General features: G+C 35.1%; 1 protein-coding gene across 5 annotated transcripts in view; it reads left to right on the plus strand.

The window, feature by feature from the left end:
• Window positions 1-25,007, plus strand: part of PTPRK (protein tyrosine phosphatase receptor type K) — a 565,097-nt gene that overhangs the window by 449,753 nt on the left and 90,337 nt on the right. For all 5 annotated transcript variants that reach the window (XM_036871298.1, XM_036871300.1, XM_036871296.1 and 2 more), the window contains exons 9-13: window positions 5,942-6,051; window positions 7,095-7,296; window positions 10,804-10,909; window positions 20,842-21,115; window positions 24,120-24,156. In XM_036871298.1, the coding sequence (XP_036727193.1) occupies window positions 5,942-6,051; window positions 7,095-7,296; window positions 10,804-10,909; window positions 20,842-21,115; window positions 24,120-24,156 (729 nt within the window). The remainder of the gene's footprint in view (window positions 1-5,941; window positions 6,052-7,094; window positions 7,297-10,803; window positions 10,910-20,841; window positions 21,116-24,119; window positions 24,157-25,007) is intronic.

The raw sequence follows: 25,007 nt of genomic DNA on the forward strand, positions 1-25,007 counted from the left end.
TTGATGCCTACCAAGTATGAGATTGCCATAAAATGGGTCAATATTCCATAGTTTCTAGAAATTCTCCTTATTACTTCAAGCTTTCTCGCTCTGAAAAATGGAAATGATCTTGGATTATTCTGCTGTTTTTGTTGTAATAAAGGGAAGTGAGAGCCTTTTAACCTCATTTAGCTCAGACTTTCAAGGAAACAATATTGTCCTAAAATTATGCATATTCATAAAATTTCAAAGAATAAACCTAAGACTTATTCATGATAAATGTATTTTTGTCATCTTCGAGACAATAAAACAGTCACCTCAGCTATCATGTTTGAACTTGCACTTAATCAAAGCATTAATAACATTTTAAAGAACAAACCCTGCTTTTATACATAAACACACAAACACTCGTATTACCCCCCTGCCCCCCACACATACACAACACACACACAACACATGCTTATGAAAGAAACAGTGGTTGAGTGTAGTTGTTTCATACGTAGAGTATCAAAATGGGAAGTCTAAGCATGGATTCAAAAGCTCTGAAAAATCTCTATCTCATTTTATAAAGTGGGATAAATATTATGTCTATATTATACTAGACATTTTTAAGTATAGTTGATTTATAAATTGTGTTAGTTTCAGGTGCACAGCAAAGTGATTCAGTTTTTTTTTTTCAGATTATATTCCATTATAGTTTATTTCAAGATCTTGAATTTAATTCCCTGTGCTATACAGTAAATACTTGTTGCTTATCTATTTTATGTATAGTAGTTCATATCCATTAATCCCATACTGCTACTTTATCCCTCCCTCCCTCCATCTCCCTTTTGGTAACCATGAGTTTGTTTTCTGTGTCTGTAAGTCTGTTTCTGTTTTGTATATAGATTCATTTGCATTGTTTTTAGGTTCCACATGTAAGTGATACCATATAGTATGTGTCTGTCTGACTTACATCACTAAGTGTAGGATTCTCTAGATCCATCCATGTTGCTGCAAATGGCAACATTTCATTCTTTTTTATGACTGAGTAATATTTCATTGTGTATATATATACCACATCTTCTTAAGCCAATTGTCTGTTTATGGGTACTTGGGTTGTTTCCATGTCTTGACTATTGTAAATAGTGCTGCTATGAACATCGGAGTGCATGTATCGTTTTGAATTATTAGAGTTTTTGTCTTTTCTGGATATATACCCAGAGTGGGATTGCTGGATCATATGGTAGCTCTATTTGTAGTTTTTTAAGGAACCTCCATACTGTTCTCCATAGTGGCTGCACCAGTTTACATTCCAGCCAACAGTGTGCGGATATTCCCTTTTCTCCACACCCTCTCCAGCATTTATTATTTGCAGACTTTTTGATGATGGCCATTCTGACCACTGTGAGGTGATACGTCATTGTGGGTTTGATTTGCATTTCTCTAAGGATTAGGTTATTGACCATCTTTTCCTGTGCCTGTTGCCCATATGTATGTCTTCTTTGGAAAAATGTCTATTTAGGTTTTCTGCCCATTTTTTGATTGGGTTGTTTGGGTTTTTTTGACATTCAGTTGTACAAGCAGTTTGTATATTTGGGTATTAACCCCTTGTCGGTCACATTGTTTGCAAATATTTTCTCCCATTCTGCAGGTTGTCTTTTAGTTTTGTTGATGGTTTCCTTTGCTGTACAAAAGCTTTTAAGTTTGATTAGGTCCCATTTGTTCATTGTACACTATACATTTTATAATCCGTGATTTTAGTAATAAGAATGTACTCACATGTTTTATTGCCTGCACTTAAAATTGAAAAAAAAAAGATTTCTTTTTTTTTATCATTATTGGAGTATAATTGCTTTACAATGGTGTGTTAGTTTCTGCTTTATAACAAAGTGAATCAGCTATACATATATATATATATATATATATATATATATATATATATCCCCATATCTCCTCCCTCTTGCGTTTCCCTCCCACCCTCCCTATCCCACCCCTCTAGGTGGTCACAAAGCACCGAGCTGATCTCCCTGTGCTATGCGGCAGCTTCCCACTAGCTATCTGTTTTACATTTGGTAGTATATATAAGTCCATGCCACTCTCACTTCGTCCCAGCTTACCATTCCGCATCCCCGTGTCCTCAAGTCCATTCTCTACATCTGCATCTTTATTCCTGTCCTGCCCCTAGGTTCTTCAGAACCTTTTTTTTTTTTTTTAGATTCCATATATATGAAAAAACATGATTTATTAATTGGTAATGTTAGTCTCAGTTATGTGAGTTTTGTGGTTCTTCAGTCAATCATTCTCTAACAATATAATTCATTTTGATGGTATTCTTTCGTATGAGTTTTTAGTCTGCTTTTCTTTCCACAAACCAAAGAATGCAGTCAGGCTTATATAATCTTTTTTCATACTGCATTAAATTTTTTAATGTATTTTTGGATACACATACGACTAGATTACTAATCAGGAAGTGAATTGCCATGGAAATTTAAATTAGGTCCTAAAACTGATCAAACTCATGACTGTGTTATTTATTTCATCTAGAAATAGTTTTGTAAAAGTAAAATGGCATTAACTATTCGGTCTAATTTCAATAATATTTCTTACTTTTGTTTTATTTTAACCTCTGTTTTGAAGAATTTTTTATTGTTTGTAATGATATTGAAGTGCATGTTATTATTTCATGGTAGTACAGTCACAAAGTAATTCCTTCTACTGTAAGGGTTTTTAAATTTTTTGCTTTATATATAAGACTAAATGATTGAAGTACAAGCTTTCTATGAAGTATTTGCAATTAATTCAGGCTCCAAATCTGCTCATTATAAACTCCAGTTTCTACATAGAGTACTTGATGTGTCTTAATGTTCCTGAATTGGGGGGGGGGGGGGTGACAGAATATCTAAATCATAATCTATTGTTGGAAGATCGATGGATTACGATGATCTAATTAAGTCAGTCTTGCTAAATTATTGCTGCCCTATATACATAGAAAAATAATAAATTATCAGCCATCTAATAAAAGAATATAATTTCATGAAAAGAATTCTGGGTACATCCATAAACCATGAGAGCAAAGCTAGAATGATTTCCCACCAGAACCCTAAGGTAGAATTTATATTTAATTTATTGCATGTATTTTTTAATGCACGGGTAGAATTTTGTGTAAGAGATTTTGTTTTCATTTTTTATTCTAGCAATCATAAAAATCAATATTGTGAAGTTAGCTCAGCAGAAAAGCCTGGTTTGGGGACATTTTTTGACTAATACAAAGCTATTTTTAAATGTACATTTATTATATTTTAAAGGCTGTAAAGCTTATTTAATGTAATCTTGCCCCACCCACATTTCATTTTCCTCTCTTCCACTTTGAGAGTTATAAGGGACTTTTTTATGTGCAAAAAAAAAAAAATTTAGCTGAAACAGCTCTCAAATAAATTACAAGCAGGGGAATAAAAGTCAGCATTCTGTCTCCATTAAAAGTTGTTGATGTGGAAATGTGAGAGGACATTTCCTGCACTATGAAGACTGCCATGATGATGGTCTTAGTAACTTCATGTTGTATTTACACAAATCATATGTACATATAGATGTCTGTATATAGAATTGTCTTCCTTCAAACATAGAAAATTATTGAATACAGGTTGTCTGTAGAAAATTATTGAATATAGTTTGTCTGTGCCCTCACCCCTTTCCTCCACATGTTTTATGTGTGTGTTTTGTAGTTCACCTAAGTGTAATTCTTTTTCTCATTCACTATACTGGTCTCAGTGCAAGATCAGTAGTGTGGAACTTTCTTGGCTATAATTTTCCCACAAACTTTTCCATAAGTATATGAAGTGAATCCTGTTGACAAAGTAGAACATGTATAAGAAGAGCAGAGAAATACACAAATTCCAGGAAGGCTACTTTCCATTTCTACCCTTCTCTCAATGTAGAATTTACAAACATTTAAAACTATCCTTGGGACTTCCCTGGCAGTCCAGTGGTTAAGACTCTGCACTTCCAATGCATAGGGCACAGGTTTGATCCCTGGTCAGGGAACTAAGATCCTGCATGCCGTACAGTGCAGCCAAAAAATAAAATAAAATAGAATAAAATAATAGAATAAAATAGAATAAAATAAAATACCATCTATAGCTTTCAAATAATAAAATTTAAAAAAATAAATTAAAAAAAAACTATCCTTATTTGTGAACAATTTGAAACATATCCATGCCATTTCATATTATTTTTTTGACCAAATCGTGTTTGGTGAACACAGGTAGTAATTATAATACCATCAAATAAACATTTACTCACTAGCTGGGGCTTTACTTCCTCCTCCCCGCAACAGCCACCCTCTATGAGAGTTGTGGAGAGGCAAATAAATACTTTCCCTTAACTACAATTGTAAGCTTATGTCACTTGAGTGGAATGGAAACAACAGGTACTCTCTTAGGAAACAAACCAAGGCCCATGGTAGCCTCAGCAGATGCCACAGATTACGCACAGGGGCCATCACGGGCCCTCTGACTCGATAACTGCATAGCCTGTGCCAATACTGTGGACCTGGGGGTCGAGGGGAGTGGATGCCTTAGGTTAACTTTTCCCCAAGCCCTCAGCTGTTAGATGCATGAATATATCTTCTGGAGTTTAGTCCTAGCATCTTTTCTGTTTACTGTGGATTTTTTCCTTTATGAATTCATTATTAATATGCCAAATTATGTTGGCTCTCCCAGAGGTCATAACATCATTCATCGTCTGCTTGTAGATTGAAATAAATCTTACTCTTTTGACATACCATTCAGAATTTCTTGATGCTGCTGGCCACATTGCAATGCATTTACTTTGATCCAGTGATTTTTAATTTATTTCAGTCCTCACAAAATTGCTGTGTACTCTGAAACTACATTTCTAGATAATGTCATGTGTAAAGTTCACTGAAACGTTAGATTAAGGAAAAATATTAATTAAAAAACATATTTGCCCAATATTGGGTTGATATTTTCAAGAGAAAGCATATTTTTAAGCAAAGTAGGATGGATAGGATATATTTTTAAGCATTATGAGAACAAGAAACTGGATATTTATGTAAATAAATAGCAACCGAATATTTAAATAAAATACATACAAGGAAAATACACAATAACAAAAGTATCTCGTATCTTGTATTTTGTCTATAGAAGCTGACACATCATTCATTGCTGCCACTGGGTTATATGACATTTGCAAATAAGGACTGGAATGGTTTCTCAAATCTTGTCATACCTGGGGACACTTCAAAACCAGTTATGTTGATAGTTGAGTTCTAAACAAGTCAAGTGTTATAAAATGGTTGGATTCTTAGCTTTGAAAAAGGGAATTTCATTTGAAAGACTGAAGCAATGACTTTAAAACCTATTCATCTTAAGGAGTTTTTTAAAAATTGTAATAATCAATGCTCTTTTTTTAAGTTATAGAAATGTAATAAATACAGCTATAAAAGTCAGATTGACTGTTAATGAACATTTCAATTCAGTACTATATAGTTTGGCTTTTGAGTCTAAGGAGTGTTAATTATTACTATAATTTATTATTGTATGAACATTGTTTATGGAGACACTTGAGGGGCTTATAATAATCTTCAAAAAATCTTTCAGGGAAATCTTTCAGGGAAAGCTCTGTTCTTGAAACGAATTACAAATGAGATCTTCATGTCATTAGAGGTATACAACAGAGAAAACTAGACTACACAATTTATTCAGCTCTCTAAGGTGATAGAATATTCTTCTGAATAAAAATAACTTTGCAGTTGTACATAATCTGCATTAGAAGCTTATAGATTGATTTACTTTGAATTCCCATGTATTCCCATGTATTAAAAACTTGCCATACAGCTTATTTTCTTTTTAAGGACACATTTTTATTTATTTTATTTACTTTTAACCTGTTTAGCTTATATGTTTACTTTTTCTGTTTCTGATATAAGGATCCTTATAACCAAAAATGTATTTATTTGTAGTGCCTGGCCCTGTACCAGTCAGTTCTCTTCAAGGAACATCCTTTGAAAATAAGATCTTCTTGAACTGGAAAGAACCTTTGGATCCAAATGGAATCATCACTCAATATGAGGTACTGGGAAAATAAGGAAGTTTATTGAAATATGGATTGAAGGGGAGAGTAAAAGAAAATGTTAGAGAAAAATAATGGAAAAGAAGTAAGTGAGAATTGGGGATTAAAATCAATGTTAGTTCTTCTCTGTTTTAATTTATAAATTCCTTTATTCCAAAATTAAGCATCAAAACAAATATTATATGGCACCTAGAGTTTTCAAATTCTTAAGTAAATGTTGTTGTTTTAGAGAAGTAGGATGGGCCTTGTCAAACAGACTTACTGGTGATTGTAAAGAATAAACTTTTATAAAATTAAGAAACTCATATTTCATACCATGATTTAGGAGAGGCCATTCAATGTCAGTTGTTTCAGAGTAGGGAAGAAACACCTAAAAAGCAAAATATATCATAAACCTGACTATTACAGAGCTTCATCTCAACTTTGAATATAAATCATTACCTTATTTTTAAATATGAGAACCTGAAAAGAAGAAAAGAAAGCATCATTTTAATTGCACAAATGTGTAGTTCTGTTCCTGGGTAGTCAATATTGATTATAGCATAAAATACTTACTTTCTATTGGCAACAGAGGACATCACAGGAATGGGGAGTTTTGTGTGCAGAGAGTTTATTACACTATTCTATTTCACTTCTAGTGATTGGTCTGTTCAAATTATCTATTTCTTCTTGATGCAGTTTTGGTGGGACTTTCTGGGTTTCATATGCGTTATATTATATATGTCTGTAAGATTATATATAGATATATATTCATATTTAAGAATATTCATTTATCTTTTGATGGAAGAAAATAGATGTATATTGATCCAGTCAGATAACTCTAGGTTTATCTGTGGATGAATAGATAAATAGACAGACAGACAGACAATAGCTACAGAATGACAGTGAAATAACCATATCAAAAAGAGAAGGAAAAGAAGTGAAAAAAATGTGATTCATTCCACACAGATGCCCTTGAACGCTATCTTACTTAAAGGGGGTTTATTTAGAATGTATTATGACTTATATTGGATATGTAATAGGAAATATATTTCTTAAAACAGGTCAGTTACAGCAGCATAAGATCATTTGATCCTGCAGTTCCAGTGGCTGGGCCTCCCCAGACTGTATCAAATTTATGGAACAGTACACACCATGTCTTCATGCATCTCCATCCTGGAACCACCTACCAGTTTTTCATAAGAGCCAGCACAGTCAAAGGCTTTGGGCCAGCCACAGCCATCAATGTGACCACCAATATCTCAGGTATGCAAATGAATACAGGGCAAACAGAATTGGTTTGTAATAGCATGTCCTAGAGAATCACATATACACTGAGTGTAATTCACCTCATTTATTGAATCTTTAACATAATTAGTCATGATTGAAGGCACTTTAAAGAATTATCTGAATACAGATTATTATTTGTTATATGTCCAAACCCCCAAAATCTCAAAATCTCTGTCATTTTTAATTGACAAAGGTATTTTTAAAGACTATATTATATCTTAATTAGAAATTTTTAAAAGTTCATTATGAAAGTTCATATTAAAAACCTATTATACGTTTGAGGAGTTAGTAATTATTAATGGTATCTGATCTTTACTGTAAATGGATTTTATCAAAAGCATGGTAGAAGATCCTTGCAGTACTACATACTTTGTCTCTCTGTTCCATTTTTCCCTGACATTCTGATAATTTTATGACAAACAAATATGAACTGTTCTTTCTCTTAGAGATCTCACATAAATTCATCTAAATTTCAGAATGGTAATGTGCAGGAGAATTTTAGGTTGATTAACAAATACAATTAAATTTCACATTATGTTATGTTCACAATTTCACAGTTTGCTAGGAATTAGCTTTGCAATATGCCCTATATCTACCCCAGCGTATGTGTATTAATATTTTATCTTATTTATTTAAGATTACTAAAACGGATATATGTTACTTATGTAACTGAAAAGTTAAATTTGAAAAATAAATGTTTTAAAGGGTCAACCACTTAATATATTAAAATACTAATTTTGAATTTGTAAAGTCTTTTTGTTCCTTCATGTTCATTTTTATTATAGTTCTACATAGCATATATTGGTGGTATATCATAATACATCATTAAAAAATCTCTACCATTCTTCTGAAAATACATAATTTGAATCAGAAAGAAACCACATACTCTCTAATTTTTTTTAAGTCTAAAATTTTATTTGGAAATTTCGAATATAATATAAAACTTTAAAAATTTATGTCATGGAAAAAATTATTCCAATATGAGTTATGGTTCCTTTTGCATAGCATTTGATATATCTTAATAGTCTAATAAAAAAGAATTTTAAAATAGTATTCATTATGTTAGAAAATAGCAAGGTATTAAAATTGCCAATTCTTTTCTTGATGGAACAATTCTAAATCATCAATTTAAATATTTATTGAAATTATTTTACTAGAAAATATGACTTGGTGATATGATAATATAGTAAAACATATTTCCCACCCTTTAGAATTAGTAATAGTGCTATAAATAAGATCCTTCAGCAGAGATATGTACAAAATTTACATAAACTTTATAAAACTGAGAACATTGAACAAATGAACATTATTGAGAGCCAAAATTTATTGTGGTCCAGACACAATTTTTTTTTTATTGAGTAAAAAAACTTATAAAGACCAGAACACCCACCTAGCATTTTCTTTGAGTTATTTAACTGCAGTTTCACTTGAAGCAACCTACGTACATGGATACTTGATTTGAACTTTAAAACTTGGTTGCAATCACTGTATCTTGGGAACACATAGTAATCAAGCTAAGGCTAATGAAATTTATGGTTAGTGTGATTCTCAGGCTCACTTGAACTTTTAAGGTAATATATTGTTCTTTATCCCTTGAGTCCAGTAATTCTATCTTTCAGCATTTTAAAAGCAACTTAAATTAAAGTGAAATCAAGTTATTGGAGGCATGATGCTTGGCAGTATTGTTTACACGTATGTGTATGTGTGTGTGTGTATGTATAATACACATATATATTATACACCCATATAAAATTATACTCATATACATATTATGCCTATATAGTATCTGTTGATTCTACTTGTAAATAACTCTCAGATAATTTACCTCTTTCTAAACTGTTTCTTTCTTTCCATCTGGATCATATTTTGAGCAGATCATTGACATATCTTTCTAAGCAGCATCCTTGCCTTTAGACTTGCCTTGCTCCAGTGTTTTTTTCTATTCATCTTTGTACAACATATATTTCTTCCTTAATTTTTTTCAAAATCAAGTATATTATATCCAATATGATAAAGCCCAAACATCCTTGCATGATTAGCATTTGTGGCCCTTCATTTTATGGCCCCTCCCATCCTCCACTCCTACCCATGAATCCGAAGTTCCAGGCATAGCAAACTAATTGTAGCTGTTAGAACACTCTGTGTCCTTTCACGTGATGGTATCTTCAGATATTCTGATTCCTCTCTCTGGAATATTATTCCATGCATTCTCTTTCTGATGAGTTTTTACTCTTCTTTTAACATTCAGCTCAAGCATTGCCTAAACAGTGAAGTCTTCTGTTTCATCTTCCCAGTCCCCAACACTAGTTTAGACAAGTGTGGTCCCCCAGCATCAACTAGTTTAGACAGCTGTGGTCCCCCAGCATCCAGATCACCTGGAAATATCCTGGAAATGTACATTATCAGGCCCCTCCCCAGACCCACTGAATCAGAAACTGTAGGGGAGATGGGCAGCGATCTGTGTTTTAAGAAGCCCTCCAGGTGCTTCTGATCTCCCTAGTTTGAGAACCACTGTGTTGGCTAATTAACTGTCCCCTCTTTTGGTGACCTAAATTTTGCTATAATTTTTTTGCTTTTTATAAGACTCTCACGCTTGATAAATGTGAATCCCTACTTTTAATTCTATAAATGTCAGAAACCACACTTCATTTGCTTTTATATTTATAGCATGTCTCGTAAAAGTTGACACATAATAAATATTCAGTAAACGTTGAATGAATGAATGAAATACTCTAAAATTTTTATTAAATACTATTTGTTCTCAATTTTTCTGTTAATGCATACATTTCACTGTTCATGTACTCCCTTAAACATCTTTCTGCATGGAAAGAATCAAAAGCCATTTGAGGTTATTCACCCAGTTCAAGATTAGGAAGCCCTCTCACCCCCAAGCATTGTCAAATATTTTGAAAATTTTTAAGTTTCTTCTTTTCAAGAATGTGGCAACTAATGCACTAGTTTATGGTAAATAACAGCTAAAGTTCCCATTCCCATTCAACATGCTTCCTAGATTTCTATTGTGACCACAGTGGTGAAAGCAGTCCAGGCTAATGCTGGGTCATTCCACAACCATTAGGTCATAAGCAGCACCACCTTTCCCAGGCAGCCCTTTACCTAGGTTCCTGCCATTTCTATCTCCACATCTCCAGGTGCAGCCAGGCCTATGCTGTTAACACCTTCCTCCCATCCCATCAATGCTGATTTCACGATCTCAGGACACTAAAAGCTAAAACATCGTCACAAAATGTTTGGAGTGTGTGTCACAAGTTGCCAGATTATAATTTAAATTTCAACAACAAATCTTTGCTTCATATCTTCTGCTGCTTTAGGTTCCTGGAGTTAACATTCAGTGGCATATGTTAAGGTACAGTTTAGATATTAAGTATTGATTTTTCCCTTAGTCAGGATCATTTATTCATCTTGAACTATGATATATTTCTGTTCATTGATTGAAACTTTTTTTCCTCATTAATCATTTATCAGCTCCAACTTTACCTGACTATGAAGGAGTTGATGCCTCTCTCAATGAAACTGCCACCACAATAACTGTATTGTTGAGACCAGCACAGGCTAAAGGTGCACCTATCAGGTAAGAGGGGGAGGGGATTTTGAGATATTCATGAACTGAACCATTCACTTCTCTGTGCTGTTTCATTTAACAGCTTTGCTCTTTGATTTTATTTTCTCTAGTCCCATTTCATTTCCCTTCCTCTGTTGGCATCTATGGTATATGAGCTTCGAAGGTATTTGTCAGGTATAGAATGAGAAAATAACTCCTGTCCATTGCATTAAATCTGTTATGAATAATTTCATGAGTGATTGAAAAATAGGAAGCTCTGAGGAAATAAAAGGAGAATAGTTAAAATGAATGCAGCCTATGTGACCTATAATTCCTAAATTGTTGCTTATCGGGGATTCCACAGTAAATATTAAAATTCAATTTGCCATTTACTTTATCTATCCAGTATTAAGATCTCCCACCTTATCCTCATCTTGCAGAAATTATGAGCCATGTTATTTTCAGGGATTGAGTCAAATCATTCTAACGACTTTAATTCCTGTGTGTTTGTAATTAGACAGATTGTCAAAAACTTAGGCAAGTTTCCATTTGAAACTTGTAGATTTTGTGGATACTTTTGTTTTCATACTTCTGTTGAGAAATAAATCAAGGCACAGAAATTAGTGCAGGTATTTCATAATTGAGTTATATCAAGTTGTTTACATATTCATTAAAAAATAAAATTAATCTTTGTTCTATGTGTAAAATGAATACATTTGACCTTATGAGCACATATTAACCATTTAAATAATCCTATATCATTGGAAAGGAAGAAATATTTTTGTTAATTTAAAAAAAAATTGATGAAAGAACCTGAGTCCATAAAGGAGACTCTTACCTCATGTCTGGCTGAAAATCACGGTAATACCACACCAGAGAAAAAGAGATGATTGGATACATTTGTAATATAAACACTTGTGAAACACTGGCTACTTGAAAATGCAAAGTCCATACTGCTATTCATGAATGAGTGATCTGTGAGTGAGTCTGATTGCTGATCCAAAGGAGAAAGAGAAAATGCCTGCATTCAACATCGTTTACTATTGACCAGTAATCAGAGTCATTCACATGTTCCTACCTGTGATAAAAGTTACTTCATAGTTGTTCAGTTCTGCTACTGTTTAATGAGCTACCAGTTACTTGCAATTATCTTTTAAGAGTTAGATATTTGAGTGAACTCAGCTTTACTTAATGTGAGCTGCACACACAGTATATTATTATTATTGCACAATAGTGCTACATAATGTAAATTACCCTCTTTATTAATTTAATCAAATTATTACACAAACATTAACTGACCATGAATTTTGTGCCAGACACTGTGCTAAGCATTGTAAATCAAAGATAAAATGATCACAACAAAACACAAACCTTTGCCCAGATTTGTCATGGACGATGAGAGGGGCCAGCAGCCTTGTAAATCCTTTGCTCATAGTTGGTGTTCACAAACTTTATTGTATTAGTGAGTATATTATCGATAACATGTTTTTTTTTTTTTTTAAATATTTATTTGGTTGCACCAGGTCTTATTTATTTATTTATTTTTATATTTATTTTTGGCTGTGTTGGGTCTTCATTTCTGTGCGAGGACTTTCTCCAGTTGTGGCAAGCGGGGGCCACTCATCATCTCGGTGCGCGGGCCTCTTCACTATCGCGGCCTTCTCTTGTTGCGGAGCACAGGCTCCAGACGCGCAGGCTCAGTAGCTGTGGCTCACGGGCCCAGTTGCTCCGCGGCATGTGGGATCTTCCCAGACCAGGGCTCGAACCCGTGTTCCCTGCATTAGCAGGCAGATTCTCAACCACTGCGCCACCAGGGAAGCCCGATAACATGTTTTTAAGTCAAAAGTCTTTCTTTGATTTTATTTACATTTACTTACCACAAAATTTCTAATTTCCAGGAATACTACAAGAAGAAATAATTAAATATTTTTTAAAATAAAAAGTTTTTTAAAAGAATGTTACTACCAAGAAAAAATCTGTTTTCCAACTGACTTGCCCAGCTACCTGGGATCACCCATAGGTGGGGGCCGGTGGCAGGACCAGACTGGTCTAGTCAAGCTATTAGGCTTCAGATGAGCCCTGCCTCCTTTGCTTGTTTGACTCATCCAGTCGGGTAATCTTGTCTTCCTTCCTCTGACCACATCCCTACCTTCAACACTGCTACCAGTAACTGGAGCCTGATCTCGAGGCTCATCTTGTCCAATGCTCGAATTTCTTTGAAAATGAGGACGCAATTTGATGTAATCCATTTTCATATCACTGTATTTATGGTACTTCAAATCTTTGATTGGATCCTCATCACTTCCTTCAGATTCTTGAAACTATTTGACTTTCTACCCAATTTCTTTATTTATGTCAGTCTATCAGAATCTCTTTTCTGCTAATGCTTGTTGCCATTCCACTTTGTCTGTGGCCCATCACCTCCCCTCTGGATAAAAGCCAGACCTGTTTACCACCTAGCTAAACCTCCTTAGGATATCCATTTGTTAGCTTTGTCTGCTATCAGAGGCCCTAAATACTAGGTTCTATCTTCCCCTACTTTACAGTACTACTAGCCTCTGCCAGACTGCATTTTACCATCAGTTTGTTCCAACTCCAGTGGAAATATAAATCTTTCTCCTCTGGTCTTCCTAATGTCAAACAAACTCCAATTTCCAAAGCCTCTGTTATAGCGCATAGGAAATCCTTGTTACGCAGAGTTTGTACACTTAGTTTAGTTTAGTTGTATCAAGAAAGCTAAAATTACCAATGGTTTCCATATAAATTTATTGATTTAATAGCATTCAATATGTGCCAGAAGCTGAGATGGATACTTAGAATAGAAATCATGAAAGGAAATGTAGTATGTACCCTCAAGTGGAGGTGGTAGACTCATAAATGAATGGTAACAATGCAGTATGATAAGTGAAGTGACAGCAGTTAGAAAATGTGGTACTAGAGCTGAGTTTTGAAGGAGAAGTAGAAATGAGCTTAGCCAAGGGTCACTTGGAGGAGAGGGGAGAGGTTGCTCAGAAGAAAAGGGACAATGGGCTTTCCAAATGACCACAAAGAGAAAGACTGGATATGTGACATAGTGTAGCGTGTTCTATTGATAGAACAACAAGTAGTTCAGGTCATTGAGAAGGAAGGGTGTGTGGGAGAAGTAACAGGAGCTGAGATTGGAGAAATAAGCAAGAGCCCTAGCAAGAGGCTGTTTAGTGTCCGTCTAAAAACTGAAGGTGGCCACAGAAGGATTTTAAGTGGAAACTATCTTGAGCAATTGTATATTCATAGAAAGATCACTCTGAGTAGAAACATGGAGAATGAACTGAGGGTAAACCAGACCTGAAGGCACAATGGTCTAAATGAGAAGAGCTACTGGATCACACTACAATGAAAGCAATGGAAATGCAGGTGAGGCTGTGCCTCCCATATAAGGTTTTACTGTGGTAGGGTGTATAAAGCTTGGTGAGAGGAGTGATAGAATGGAGACTATGGGTGAGAGATGATGGTAGCTTTTATTCTAGAAGTGATAACAGAGCAAAAAGTCATCTAAGAATTCAAGATATTGGTTTTTTGAGGTTTTTAAGTAATAACAAATATTTTTATTGTTTTATTTGATTGCTACCCCAAATCAAACTAAAGGCGTGCTCTCTCTTTGGAATGAGTTCTTTGGTATATTATAAATTATATAATATTTTTGTATATTTGCCTATCTTACCAATGCTTTAACCCAGCTTTCTTTCTAAGGTGTCATGATGTGTACAAAATATTGTACACCCCAGTGAAAAATCCTGTTCTGAATAATGCAGAACTCAGTATCACCTACCACTTTGTTCTTCAGTATTCATTAAGATGGTGTCCATACGCTAACGTAAAACTTGTGCAATGTAGTTCTGGCAAGCGTGGTTCTTTGACAAAATTAATTTTTGAATATATAATCATTCTAAAGGTTGAAAGTTGACTTAACCAGACCTTTGAATCTCCTTACCAACTTTTTGAGATCTAGCCTGAAAACTGTCCTCACTTGACAATCATTACTACGATTCAAAATGAATATTACCCACATTTGGAATCAGTTCCCTAGAATGCATCATTTATTTTTTTCTGAAACATTTTATATTCTTCTTAAATGAACTCAAATTCTAACCTGAGTAGGTATAATTATAAATTAGAATGTGTAGAATGTCCCATTTATTAAAAGATTGATCCAATGTAGCTATGTTTTCAAATAATGAAATTAGCAGCAGAATATTGCTAAAACACAGAGAAGAATTCCTCATTGGTGAACTCAGTTTATTGTAAGGTGTAATAATGAATGTGTGTTTTATCACAGCATTTTCCAAATATAAGCTCTACCTATTTTAAGCTGGCAGGAAGCTATCTATTCTAGGGTATAGCTAAATGTTTATTTTGTAGGTAAAACCTAAACTTGCATTTTAAAATATTAAGTACCATATATTTTTAGATAGGTAACTAGGATATAGTCATGAAATGCCATCAAAACCATCATTTCTTCCACAGTTATATTAGGAAAAGAAATTGTCTGATGCTCAGTGTTAGCTTAACAGAAATACGGATCAGAATATAGAACTGAGTTTAGCTGGAGTTCAAAACTTGTATGTTGGAGTTATTCCCTGGGTCAGTTGGTCACATATACACAGCTTGAAACATTAGGACTACCGTCCTCATAGATCTGCAGAATATTTCATTACATCTGAGAATTTTAAAGAGATCAAATAGTTGCATCTGATTTTTCTTGCCACTGTCGTGACACAGAACTTACTTGAATTCCAGATAAAAGTGCTTTGAAATTTAAACAAAGATGGAAATAATCCTTTTGGCCCATTTTATGGGCACACAGGTCATGTGGTCCAAATAAAATCGAATAGATGTTATTTTAACTTAATGTTTATTCTATAGAATCATAGTAGGTAGAATTTTTTTTTCTAACAGAAACCATGAGGAGGTGTGCCCTTTGTGTTAAATCTTCTTTCCAGCCTTTAGAGGACTTCAGCCCAGCCAACAACTTTTGCGACCTTGAGAAACTCTGAGCCAGAACCCCTAGCTGAGCCACTCCCAAGTTCCTGATTCCTAGAAACTGTGGGATAATAAATGCCTGTTGTTTTGAGCCACAGAGTTTGGGGATAACTTGTTATGCAGCAGGAGACAACTAATACAAGCACCCGCAAAGCTGAAGCTTTCTCTTCCTTCAGGTTTCTGCTTAAAGGGCACATAGGTCTTTCTTGACCACTGCTTATAAAATAGAACTCTTCATCCTGTCATTCCCTATGCCCCATCTTGATTTATTTTTCTTTATTGTTTTTATCCCCTCTTCAACATATGTGTAGTTTTTTTTAAAATTTATTTTTATTTTTTTATATTTCCCTAGTAAAATGTAAGCTTCATGAGAGGAGAGACTTTTACTACTATGCTCATTATTGTAACCTCAGCACTTAAAATGGTGCATGGATACTATTATAATAGTATAATACCAGATAATATTTGTAACATAGCATGGTAGTGATAAAAGCAATAAATATTATAAGACAGTGGTTCTTGGCCTTTTCTCAACCCCAGAATTCCTGAGGGATACTACTGATGGTACCTATCAATGCCTCTGTGGCATTATCATTTGTGGGTGGATTAAGGACTAAATTGAAAAGGCATCCCACATGACTGAGTTCTACCCATAGTTCACCCTTTTGTTACCTCTACCTCAAGAATTACTTCCATTGGCTTTAGGAGACAGAGTAATTACTGAGTGAACTAGTTAGAGAAGGCTTTATGTCAGAAGTAGAAAAGCTAGAAAAGGAGAAAGGAGGAAACTCTTTGACAGTATATTTGGTATGTTTAGGTAACAATGGTCATACAAGTTTGAGATGGATGATATACATTAGGAGGTAGTGAGAGCAAGATGGAGATACCAGGATGTGGTAAGATATTAACCCCAGTGTAGTGAGAATAGATTTTGATAATGGGAGAGCATCACATAATTTTGACAAAGCTGAATGTTGGAGAAGAGTAGTTAATGTCCAGAGTGGTGTTTTAGGAAAATATCAGCAGTGTTCAAAATGATTCTCTTTTGCATTCTCCATGAACAGTTCATGGCATACAGAGAATACTCAAAAGATAATTGACAGAATGTATGGTTAGGTAGGTGGGTGCCTAGATTACCTGAAGGAGAAAATGAAGGCAAGAAAACTAGACCAGTAATATGAACATTAAGTTATAAATACCTCCCTAATGATGGAAGCAATGGGGATGAAAAGAAATGGTATATTGCAAGGGAGCTAGAACATGATTAAAAATAAAATTGGTTAAACTTAATGCCAGCATTTTGAGCTTTGTTGATTCAGGAACTAATAGTTCCTCTTACAGAAATAGGAAAGTTGTGATAGACCTGGATTGTATGTTTAAGGAGTGAAGAAATGGAGAGCAGGAAACGTGATGTGCACCAAAATGGTCATTAAACCTTTACTTCTGTGCATTATCAAAATGTTGGCATTGGGGCCGTCAGTAGGAACAATGGTGGTTATGAGATCTTGGGAAGTCTATTGATGAGAGGAACTGTAAAACATTGGAGCTAGGGACTTTCTCCTGAAGCTTTAAGCAGACATTTTAGATAAAAAATGAGGAAGTATACAATTGTATAATTTGTTATTTGATATCACCTAGAAGTTGTACAAGCGAAAACTTAAACCGGAATCACAGAGGGTATACTTTCTAATGGGTTAAAAAAAAATCCATTGTAGGTTGTTACAGGTGACTTTGAGTTCATCTCCAACATTTTTAAACATTAAATAACGAAGAATATCTACCATGTCCATCGTATAATTGCTTTGAGCTAATGGCAAAATCCCTGTGTATATTTTTTTTACAGTCTTATAACTGAAGGGAAATTGTATGATGAGAAGTCATTATTTGGCCTCCTAAAAAACTAAAAATGACTACCTACCAATGTTTAATCAAACTAAATTACAGTATAGTGAAATCATTTTTAGTTTTTTGACATAAAGAAATCATATTTTGAGTGTTAAGTAAAGATTCATGATGCCAGTATATTGATTTTAACTTAATTGTAGAAATATTTTAAAAATTAATTAAAAGGAATGGGGAAATATGAAATATAGGTAGAGTGAATAAAACTATCCAGTGGCTTTGGAATATTTAAATTTGCCAGAGTACTAAGCTCAAATAATATTTAGATCTTGCTAGAGTTAAGTACCATTAGGTAATTAGACCCCACAAGGATGAAAGAGCACAGACCCATTGCATGTAATCAGTCAAATCACTTCTAATTTGATTTCCCATTCCTTATATTCTGTCCTTTAATTAATTTGTATTGATAAATAAGAAAGTAGCAGGGAAAAAACAACTTTAGAAAAATGCGGAATATGTGGTAAAGAACAACCTACTCAGACAAATTGAACAATGAAGGTATGATCATTTATTTTAAAAAGAACTTTATAATTTTTAGTTTGGGGCTCCATCTCAAGTTCGATGAGATCTTTCCCAAAGAGCAGATCGTACCTTTTCTTCCTTTACTCCCCTCCAACATCAGCAGTTTGCTTTTGTTCTTAATAGATCTGAAGAGACAAGCTGTCTTGTGTGAAGTTCCTTAATTTGGAATGTACAACCTATGTCATTTTAATAGAATTAGTTAAGACTGAATGTTCACCAGATGTTCTGGATTTTTCTAGAGGTATGGACTAATTAACAAGGAATTTATTTTTAAAGATTAGGTTAAATGATTAACAAGGATGGGTAATTATCATTATTGCCCATTAGCGCAAGAATATAAGGTTAGATTTATTTGAGGAGTGTGCATGTGAGAGTTTATCTACACATATGTATGTATCCACAGGATACACAGATGTATAACATACAAATAGAGATTCTAAATTAAAAATAAACAGAAAAAGAAAAGACTAGGTTTGCCTAACATACCATATGTCAGCTATGATCTCTCTCCTTTTTTTTTCTCTCCAAGGACTATGCTTATGTATTTCCTATATTTTTTTTTTAAGTATTTATTTATTTATTTATTTATGGCTGTGTTGGGTCTTCGTTTCTGTGCGAGGGCTTTCTCTAGTTGTGGCAAGTGGGGGCCACTCTTCATCGCGGTGCGCGGGCCTCTCACTGTCGCGGCCTCTCTTGTTGCAGAGCACAGGCTCTAGAGCGCAGGCTCAGTAGTTGTGGCTCACGGGCCTAGTTGCTCCGCGGCATGTGGGATCTTCCCAGACCAGGGCTCGAACCCGTGTGTCCTGCATTGGCAGGCAGATTCTCAACCACTGCGCCACCAGGGAAGCCCGTATTTCCTATATTTTAAAAGTGACAAGTGCCTGCTCCACAGACCCCTCAGAGAGCATGTATCTTGACAATAGCGTTCCCTGGAGCTTAGAGACCCAACTTGGCAAAGGTATAGAGAATGATGCAGTACATATAATTTCAAATAACATAGAATTCTGCCTTAGTTACTTGCCCAAATCTCAATTTCTGACATTAGTACAATTTCTGTCCTATTTCTAAAGGAAAGGAGATGGATACCAACCTACCAATTTCTTAGCATTATTTTAATGGAAAATGGGAACTTGAATAATTAGGAAGAAAAGAAAATCTTTAATTTATAAAGCTCCTTTCTCTTAATCTATGTTAAGTTTTCTGTTTCTAGGTATAACAGAGTTTATATTAAGTTAGAGTTTTATACTAGATTCTAAAGTGGCATAAAATTTAATGTTTAATTGCCTTCGATGCAAATTTTATCTCTCTCTCGCCTTTCTTTATTTTTTGGAAGTTCATTAAAGAAAATATTCTATTGCTGCTGGAGATCCCTTGAATAGAAACTGGTTTCTCTGTATAGAATGAGCATATTTGCCTGGAAATTCAAGATTCAAACACACATCCCTACACACAGCTTATTTATATTTAATTTATATGTGACCATAGTGCATTCTCTCATAATTGTCAGGAATTTTAAAATATATTTCTTTTAAATTCATAATATATATGTAATATACAAAATATATAAAAATATATTGATAATGTCAATTTTCTCAGTTGTACATTACCTAAAAACAGTTTGCCTAAAGAATGTCCTACAAAGAAAATTATTAATATACCAGTTGCAGAAATTGATTAAAATTTTAATTAGTGATGAGGCAGATCTTTATTTTAAAGTTGCATTATTTTCTCTCTCCTTTCCTCTATAAAAGATTAGCTATTAGAGAAAAGTTTTAAGACTTTTAAGAAAGGTATTAGAAGGTTTAAGTTTGAGGTTTAATAGGCCAAATGCCATCTGTTCCTACAATTTGTAACATTTTATTATTAACAACTCTAGCAGAAGGAGGCAGTCTATTTCGGTGGCGAGGACAGATTTCTGTCCATCTGTGCCCGTATTGCAGCGTGTCACTTGTGCTTTAGATCTGCATATCTCTGAGCCAAAGTTGATGCCATGGCAAGGTCAAGAGGTGGAGAAGCCTGTCAGCACATTCTGTCTCTAACGCGATGACAATCACAAACTGGGGCTTCAAGCCCCTCCCTGAGGCAGTCACTCTGTTGGGCCTTGGAGCTGGGCCTTCCACACTATGATTTCAAAGGAAAATGTTAACTTTAAACCTTTTAAAATATCAGACAAAGAACTTAATGTATGATGTGTCTCTGCTTAATGTCAGGTTCCTTATTAGGGTGGTTCATCTCTCAACATTTAAAAATGCATAGAGTTCTGTGGTGATTCGTTTTTTTTTTTTTTTTTTCTTCAGGTCCTTAGTAATTATATTGGGGTTAGAGGGAAGCAGAATCCATGTGAAATTCTATTTTACTGCGAAATAGCTTGAAAACCAGAATGCAGGAGGTTAAGTCTGACTTGAAAGACTTTGAAACGTTGCGTGTTGACATTAAGTACCCTGTTCCTTTTTTGAGAAATCTCACTATCTAGAATCTCTAAATGTGTGCTTTTTTTTTTTTTTTCTTTTTCCGAAAAGTGCCTATCAGATTGTTGTGGAGGAATTGCACCCTCACCGAACCAAGAGAGAAGCCAGAGCCATGGAATGCTACCAGGTTCCTGTCACATACCAAAATGCCATGAATGGGGGTGCACCGTACTACTTCGCTGCTGAACTACCCCCAGGGAATCTTCCCGAACCTGCCCCATTCACGGTGGGCGATAATAGGACCTATCAGGGCTTTTGGAACCCCCCTTTGGCTCCACGCAAAGGATACAACATCTATTTCCAGGCAATGAGCAGTGTGGAGAAGGTGAGCTTCCTCCAAGATTTTGCTTTTTCACTGACATGAGGAAAAGCTGCTGTCGAATTTTATAAATACTCAGTAACATTTGTCAGGTGAAAAAAATAAAAAGTGAGAAACAATCGGTGTGTAGGGGGTGTGTTGTTTGTTCCCAGCAACATGCACGGTTTGGGGCCTACTCTAGGGCTGGGGCCCCATGCCAATTACATCGCACAGCATTCCTGTTTCCTAGTAACTGCTTCTCCTTGAGCGCTCTTCAGGAAAGCCCACAAGGGCAATTGTGAGTAAAATGATTTGAAAAGGTGGATGTGCTGCTGCCGAGACTCCAGCCCCAATAAATATGGAGCATTGTTTTGTCTTCTTTGCTCAATAGTGGCATGCTTCAGAAGATTGAATTTACTGCAGGATAAACAGAATGCGTGTTCCACAGCAGGCTAATAAGCCCTTATAAACTTTTCAGGGGTTACAAGCCAAATAGCAAATGACTAGTAACAGTCCTCTGATTACAAAGTAATAGGGCGCCTGAGGTATATCGTGACAAAACCGAAACAGAAGGCAGCTTGGCGAGGGTGGGATGCTGTGCGGTTAAAGAAGTCTCTTTTCCGTCTCCCTGGCTGCCCTTCTTTTTCCCATTCTGGACACAGTTGTTTTTGAACACTGCCATGGATCCCAAATGAGTATTGAAGAGGGAAACACAACAGGAAGTTAGAAACTACCAGTGGTTCCATATGTGGGGAAATAACCTGGCCTTTCATGTCTCATGCTCTTCTCTTGAAAGATTTTCTTTCCTAAAACTTTTTTTTTTTTTTTTTTTTTTTTGCAGGGCGGTGTAGAAAAAAAAATGTTGAGAGTAGAAACCTTCTACAACTTAAAATTCAATAGAAGAATGACATTTTTATGTACTTGTAGCTATATAGGAAATTGCTGGGTTTGGGTAATTGAGTCCCTGAGGTGGGTACCTGGCAGATGTGAAATATGTGCTATCCAATAGCAAAAGCCCTATTATATCTTGGAAGAGTTTCATTGGAAGATATAACAATCCATTTGCATTTCTGTAAGGGGCCGTGAGAACTTAGGGTATTGACTGGCTGCTTTTGAATGAAAGCTTTATCTTTGTGCTTACCTGCATGGCTGGTTTACAGTATATGGAAAGAAAAATGCCACAGCATCTTCTAAGATGTACTTCAAAGCCAGAGGCTGCTCATGTTTTAAAATGCTCTTCTCGTCTTCTAGTTTATTTTTACCTAAGTGGGAGTTGGCTGCCCACTTCCCACCCACACATCATTCCATGCCACTACCATGATGGGACTGCTCAAAAAAGAGACAACCATGGAAGTTTTATTCCATTCTGGGTATAAAGTAGCATGGTTCAGTGTTTGGGTATTCATATTTAGAAAGGTGAGAGATTCCAAATTAACTTTTGTTACTTGGTCTGTGGTATGAGAGAAGTGTTAATGAATGTCTGTTACTTACAAAGAATTTTCTCTAGCACTCTTTAAAAGCTTTGATATGAATTTTCTCTTCTAATTGCTAATATATCTACATGTGGTTTAATCAAAGTACAGAGTAGCAAGAATATATTTCACAGTTATCTTGGAAAAAAGTTTTAAAATTGACATGGCTCCTGTCAGCAGAGGCTGGTAATCCTGATAGACTTAACAGCAATTGCTTTTAGGAAATCAAAGTCCCTTTGAGCCTTTATGGGCATGTGAAACAGTTTCTTGGAGCTTACTAGGAAGGCTTCAGGTCACAGTTAAGTAATAGAAGTGCAGATTTTCATTTTTAATTACTAATTTCCCCCTCAATGCTTTATTTTGTTTAATTTAAAAATAATAAATGCCTAAGAGAAAAGTATATAAAGTCTTGGTTTATCAATCTATAGAACTGCTCAAGATGGAGTTACAAATACACCTTGAAAACAGATAGCCTCTGTTTTGTTCACTGTCTTTAACATCTTTTCCAACCTCTTGTACATTCAAAGATATAAGCTGAATGAACTAAATCCTGAAGGAATGAGGTGCAGACCTAGCGCTGTGTTCCACACCCTAGTACCACCCCACAACATTTAAAAACAGAAGAAAAAGAGATATTTAAAATTCTGAGATGTCTTGTCTTTTACCATTTCTACTTCTACTTCCTCAATCCCATCTGTCTAGCAAGAGGAGGAAAATAATCCCACCAAGAAATATTTAATCCCTAACAACTAAATTAAAAAGGAGAAAAGAACAGATAAAATATGCTGCAACTGTGAGGCAATTTTTTGATGATCTTTCTAACTTTCATCATTTAGCTCTTTAGTCATGCTGAGATCCAAGTGAAAGTATATAATGTTCAGCTTTGGTCTGAGTCTGCAGCTACGAGGTGAAAATGAAATTTATATTTGGGGGACTTCCCTGGTGGTGCAGTGGATGAGACTCCATGCTCCCAATGCAGGGGGTCTGGGTTCGATCCCTGGCCAGGGAACTAGATCCCACATGCCTGCCGCAACTAAGGGTTCTCATGCCACAGCTAAGGAGGCCACATGCCTCAAATAAGGAACCCTGGAGCCACAACTAAGGAGCCAGCGCTCCACAACTAAGGAGCCTGCCTGCTGCAACTAAGACCTGGTGCAACCAAATAAATAAATAAATATTTTTTTAAAAAAAACAGAAAGAAATTTATATTTGGGTCTGATTTGTATTAGCTTTGCAAATACATTTTTCTTTCTGATCATTCAGAAAGTACAGTAAATGCAAATAGAATGCTATACTGCTTGTCCCAGACAAGATAGCCTGTTTCATTACAAGGTGAAGACAGATACCTACACCTTTAGAAAATACTAAAATTTTTTAAAGTTATTTTAGATTTTTAAAAAATCTCTGCATGAACATAAATAAAAAATCATGTCCTTAATACCGCTATTCTATTCTTTATAAACCTGTTTTATAACCCCAGATTGATCTTCATACTAGTTATAGTTTATGAAATATCTATAACTGACCATTTTCTTTCATTTTTTTTTTTTCTCCCTCAGGAAACTAAAACCCAGTGTGTAAGAATTGCTACCAAAGGTAAGAGGTTTGCTTTTTTTTTTTTCGCCAACTTTCTAAAATGAAAGAGCTTTGTTCCCTGTTTCAGGGCTAATTAAATGTGGCACTTCTATTACAGAGTATTTGTAGTAGGGCCTAGTTAAACTGCCAGCCAAGTTCTCTGACTCACTTGGGTGTCTTTAACATGTAATGGAGTGATACTTTCCATCCTCTAGTATTTGACTGGAGTCTTGTTTTGAGAATAGGAAAGATTTAGAAAACTTTAGAAGGACTTGTTTCTGCCAATTAGTATCTGAAAGGTCTTGTGCTGCTGATCAGCCAACATATTAGGAAAAGCTCAGCAATATCAGCTGAAAATAGCATATTCCTTATTTAAAAACCTGTTACTTTCTGTGGTAGACAATCAAACACAAAAAGATGGAGCTAGTCTAGGCATATGCAAGGGTATGGACAGAGACGGGTCCATATTGGTAGTGCAGTTTGATTGAAGATGCTTTACTTTTTTTTTATTTAAAAAAATTTTTTAATCCAACTGATGCCAAGAAATTAGATCTGGGAACAGCCAAGGCTGTTCCTCCTGATATTGCATATTATAGTTTAGTTGCCTTGTTTCTTTAAGAGAAAACATTTTCATCTTTGAATGAATATTTAGAGTTCAGAGAGGGAGAAAGTCTCCTGCATTCACAATGTTTATAATCCTTCACTTAAGAGTTATCTGACTGTGCCAACAAGGGAGAGAGAGCTACTTGGTGTATGTATTCTAGCAAGAGAAATGAGAAAAAGCTGTTTGCATGCAGAGGTAGGGCTCCACAGAGGGTTGGTGCTTTGGGTGGTTTGCTGCCAGAATTAGTATTAGGCCCTCATTCATGAGC

The sequence above is a fragment of the Balaenoptera musculus genome, chromosome 12, assembly GCF_009873245.2.
Source record: "Balaenoptera musculus isolate JJ_BM4_2016_0621 chromosome 12, mBalMus1.pri.v3, whole genome shotgun sequence".
Classification (NCBI taxonomy): domain Eukaryota; kingdom Metazoa; phylum Chordata; class Mammalia; order Artiodactyla; family Balaenopteridae; genus Balaenoptera; species Balaenoptera musculus.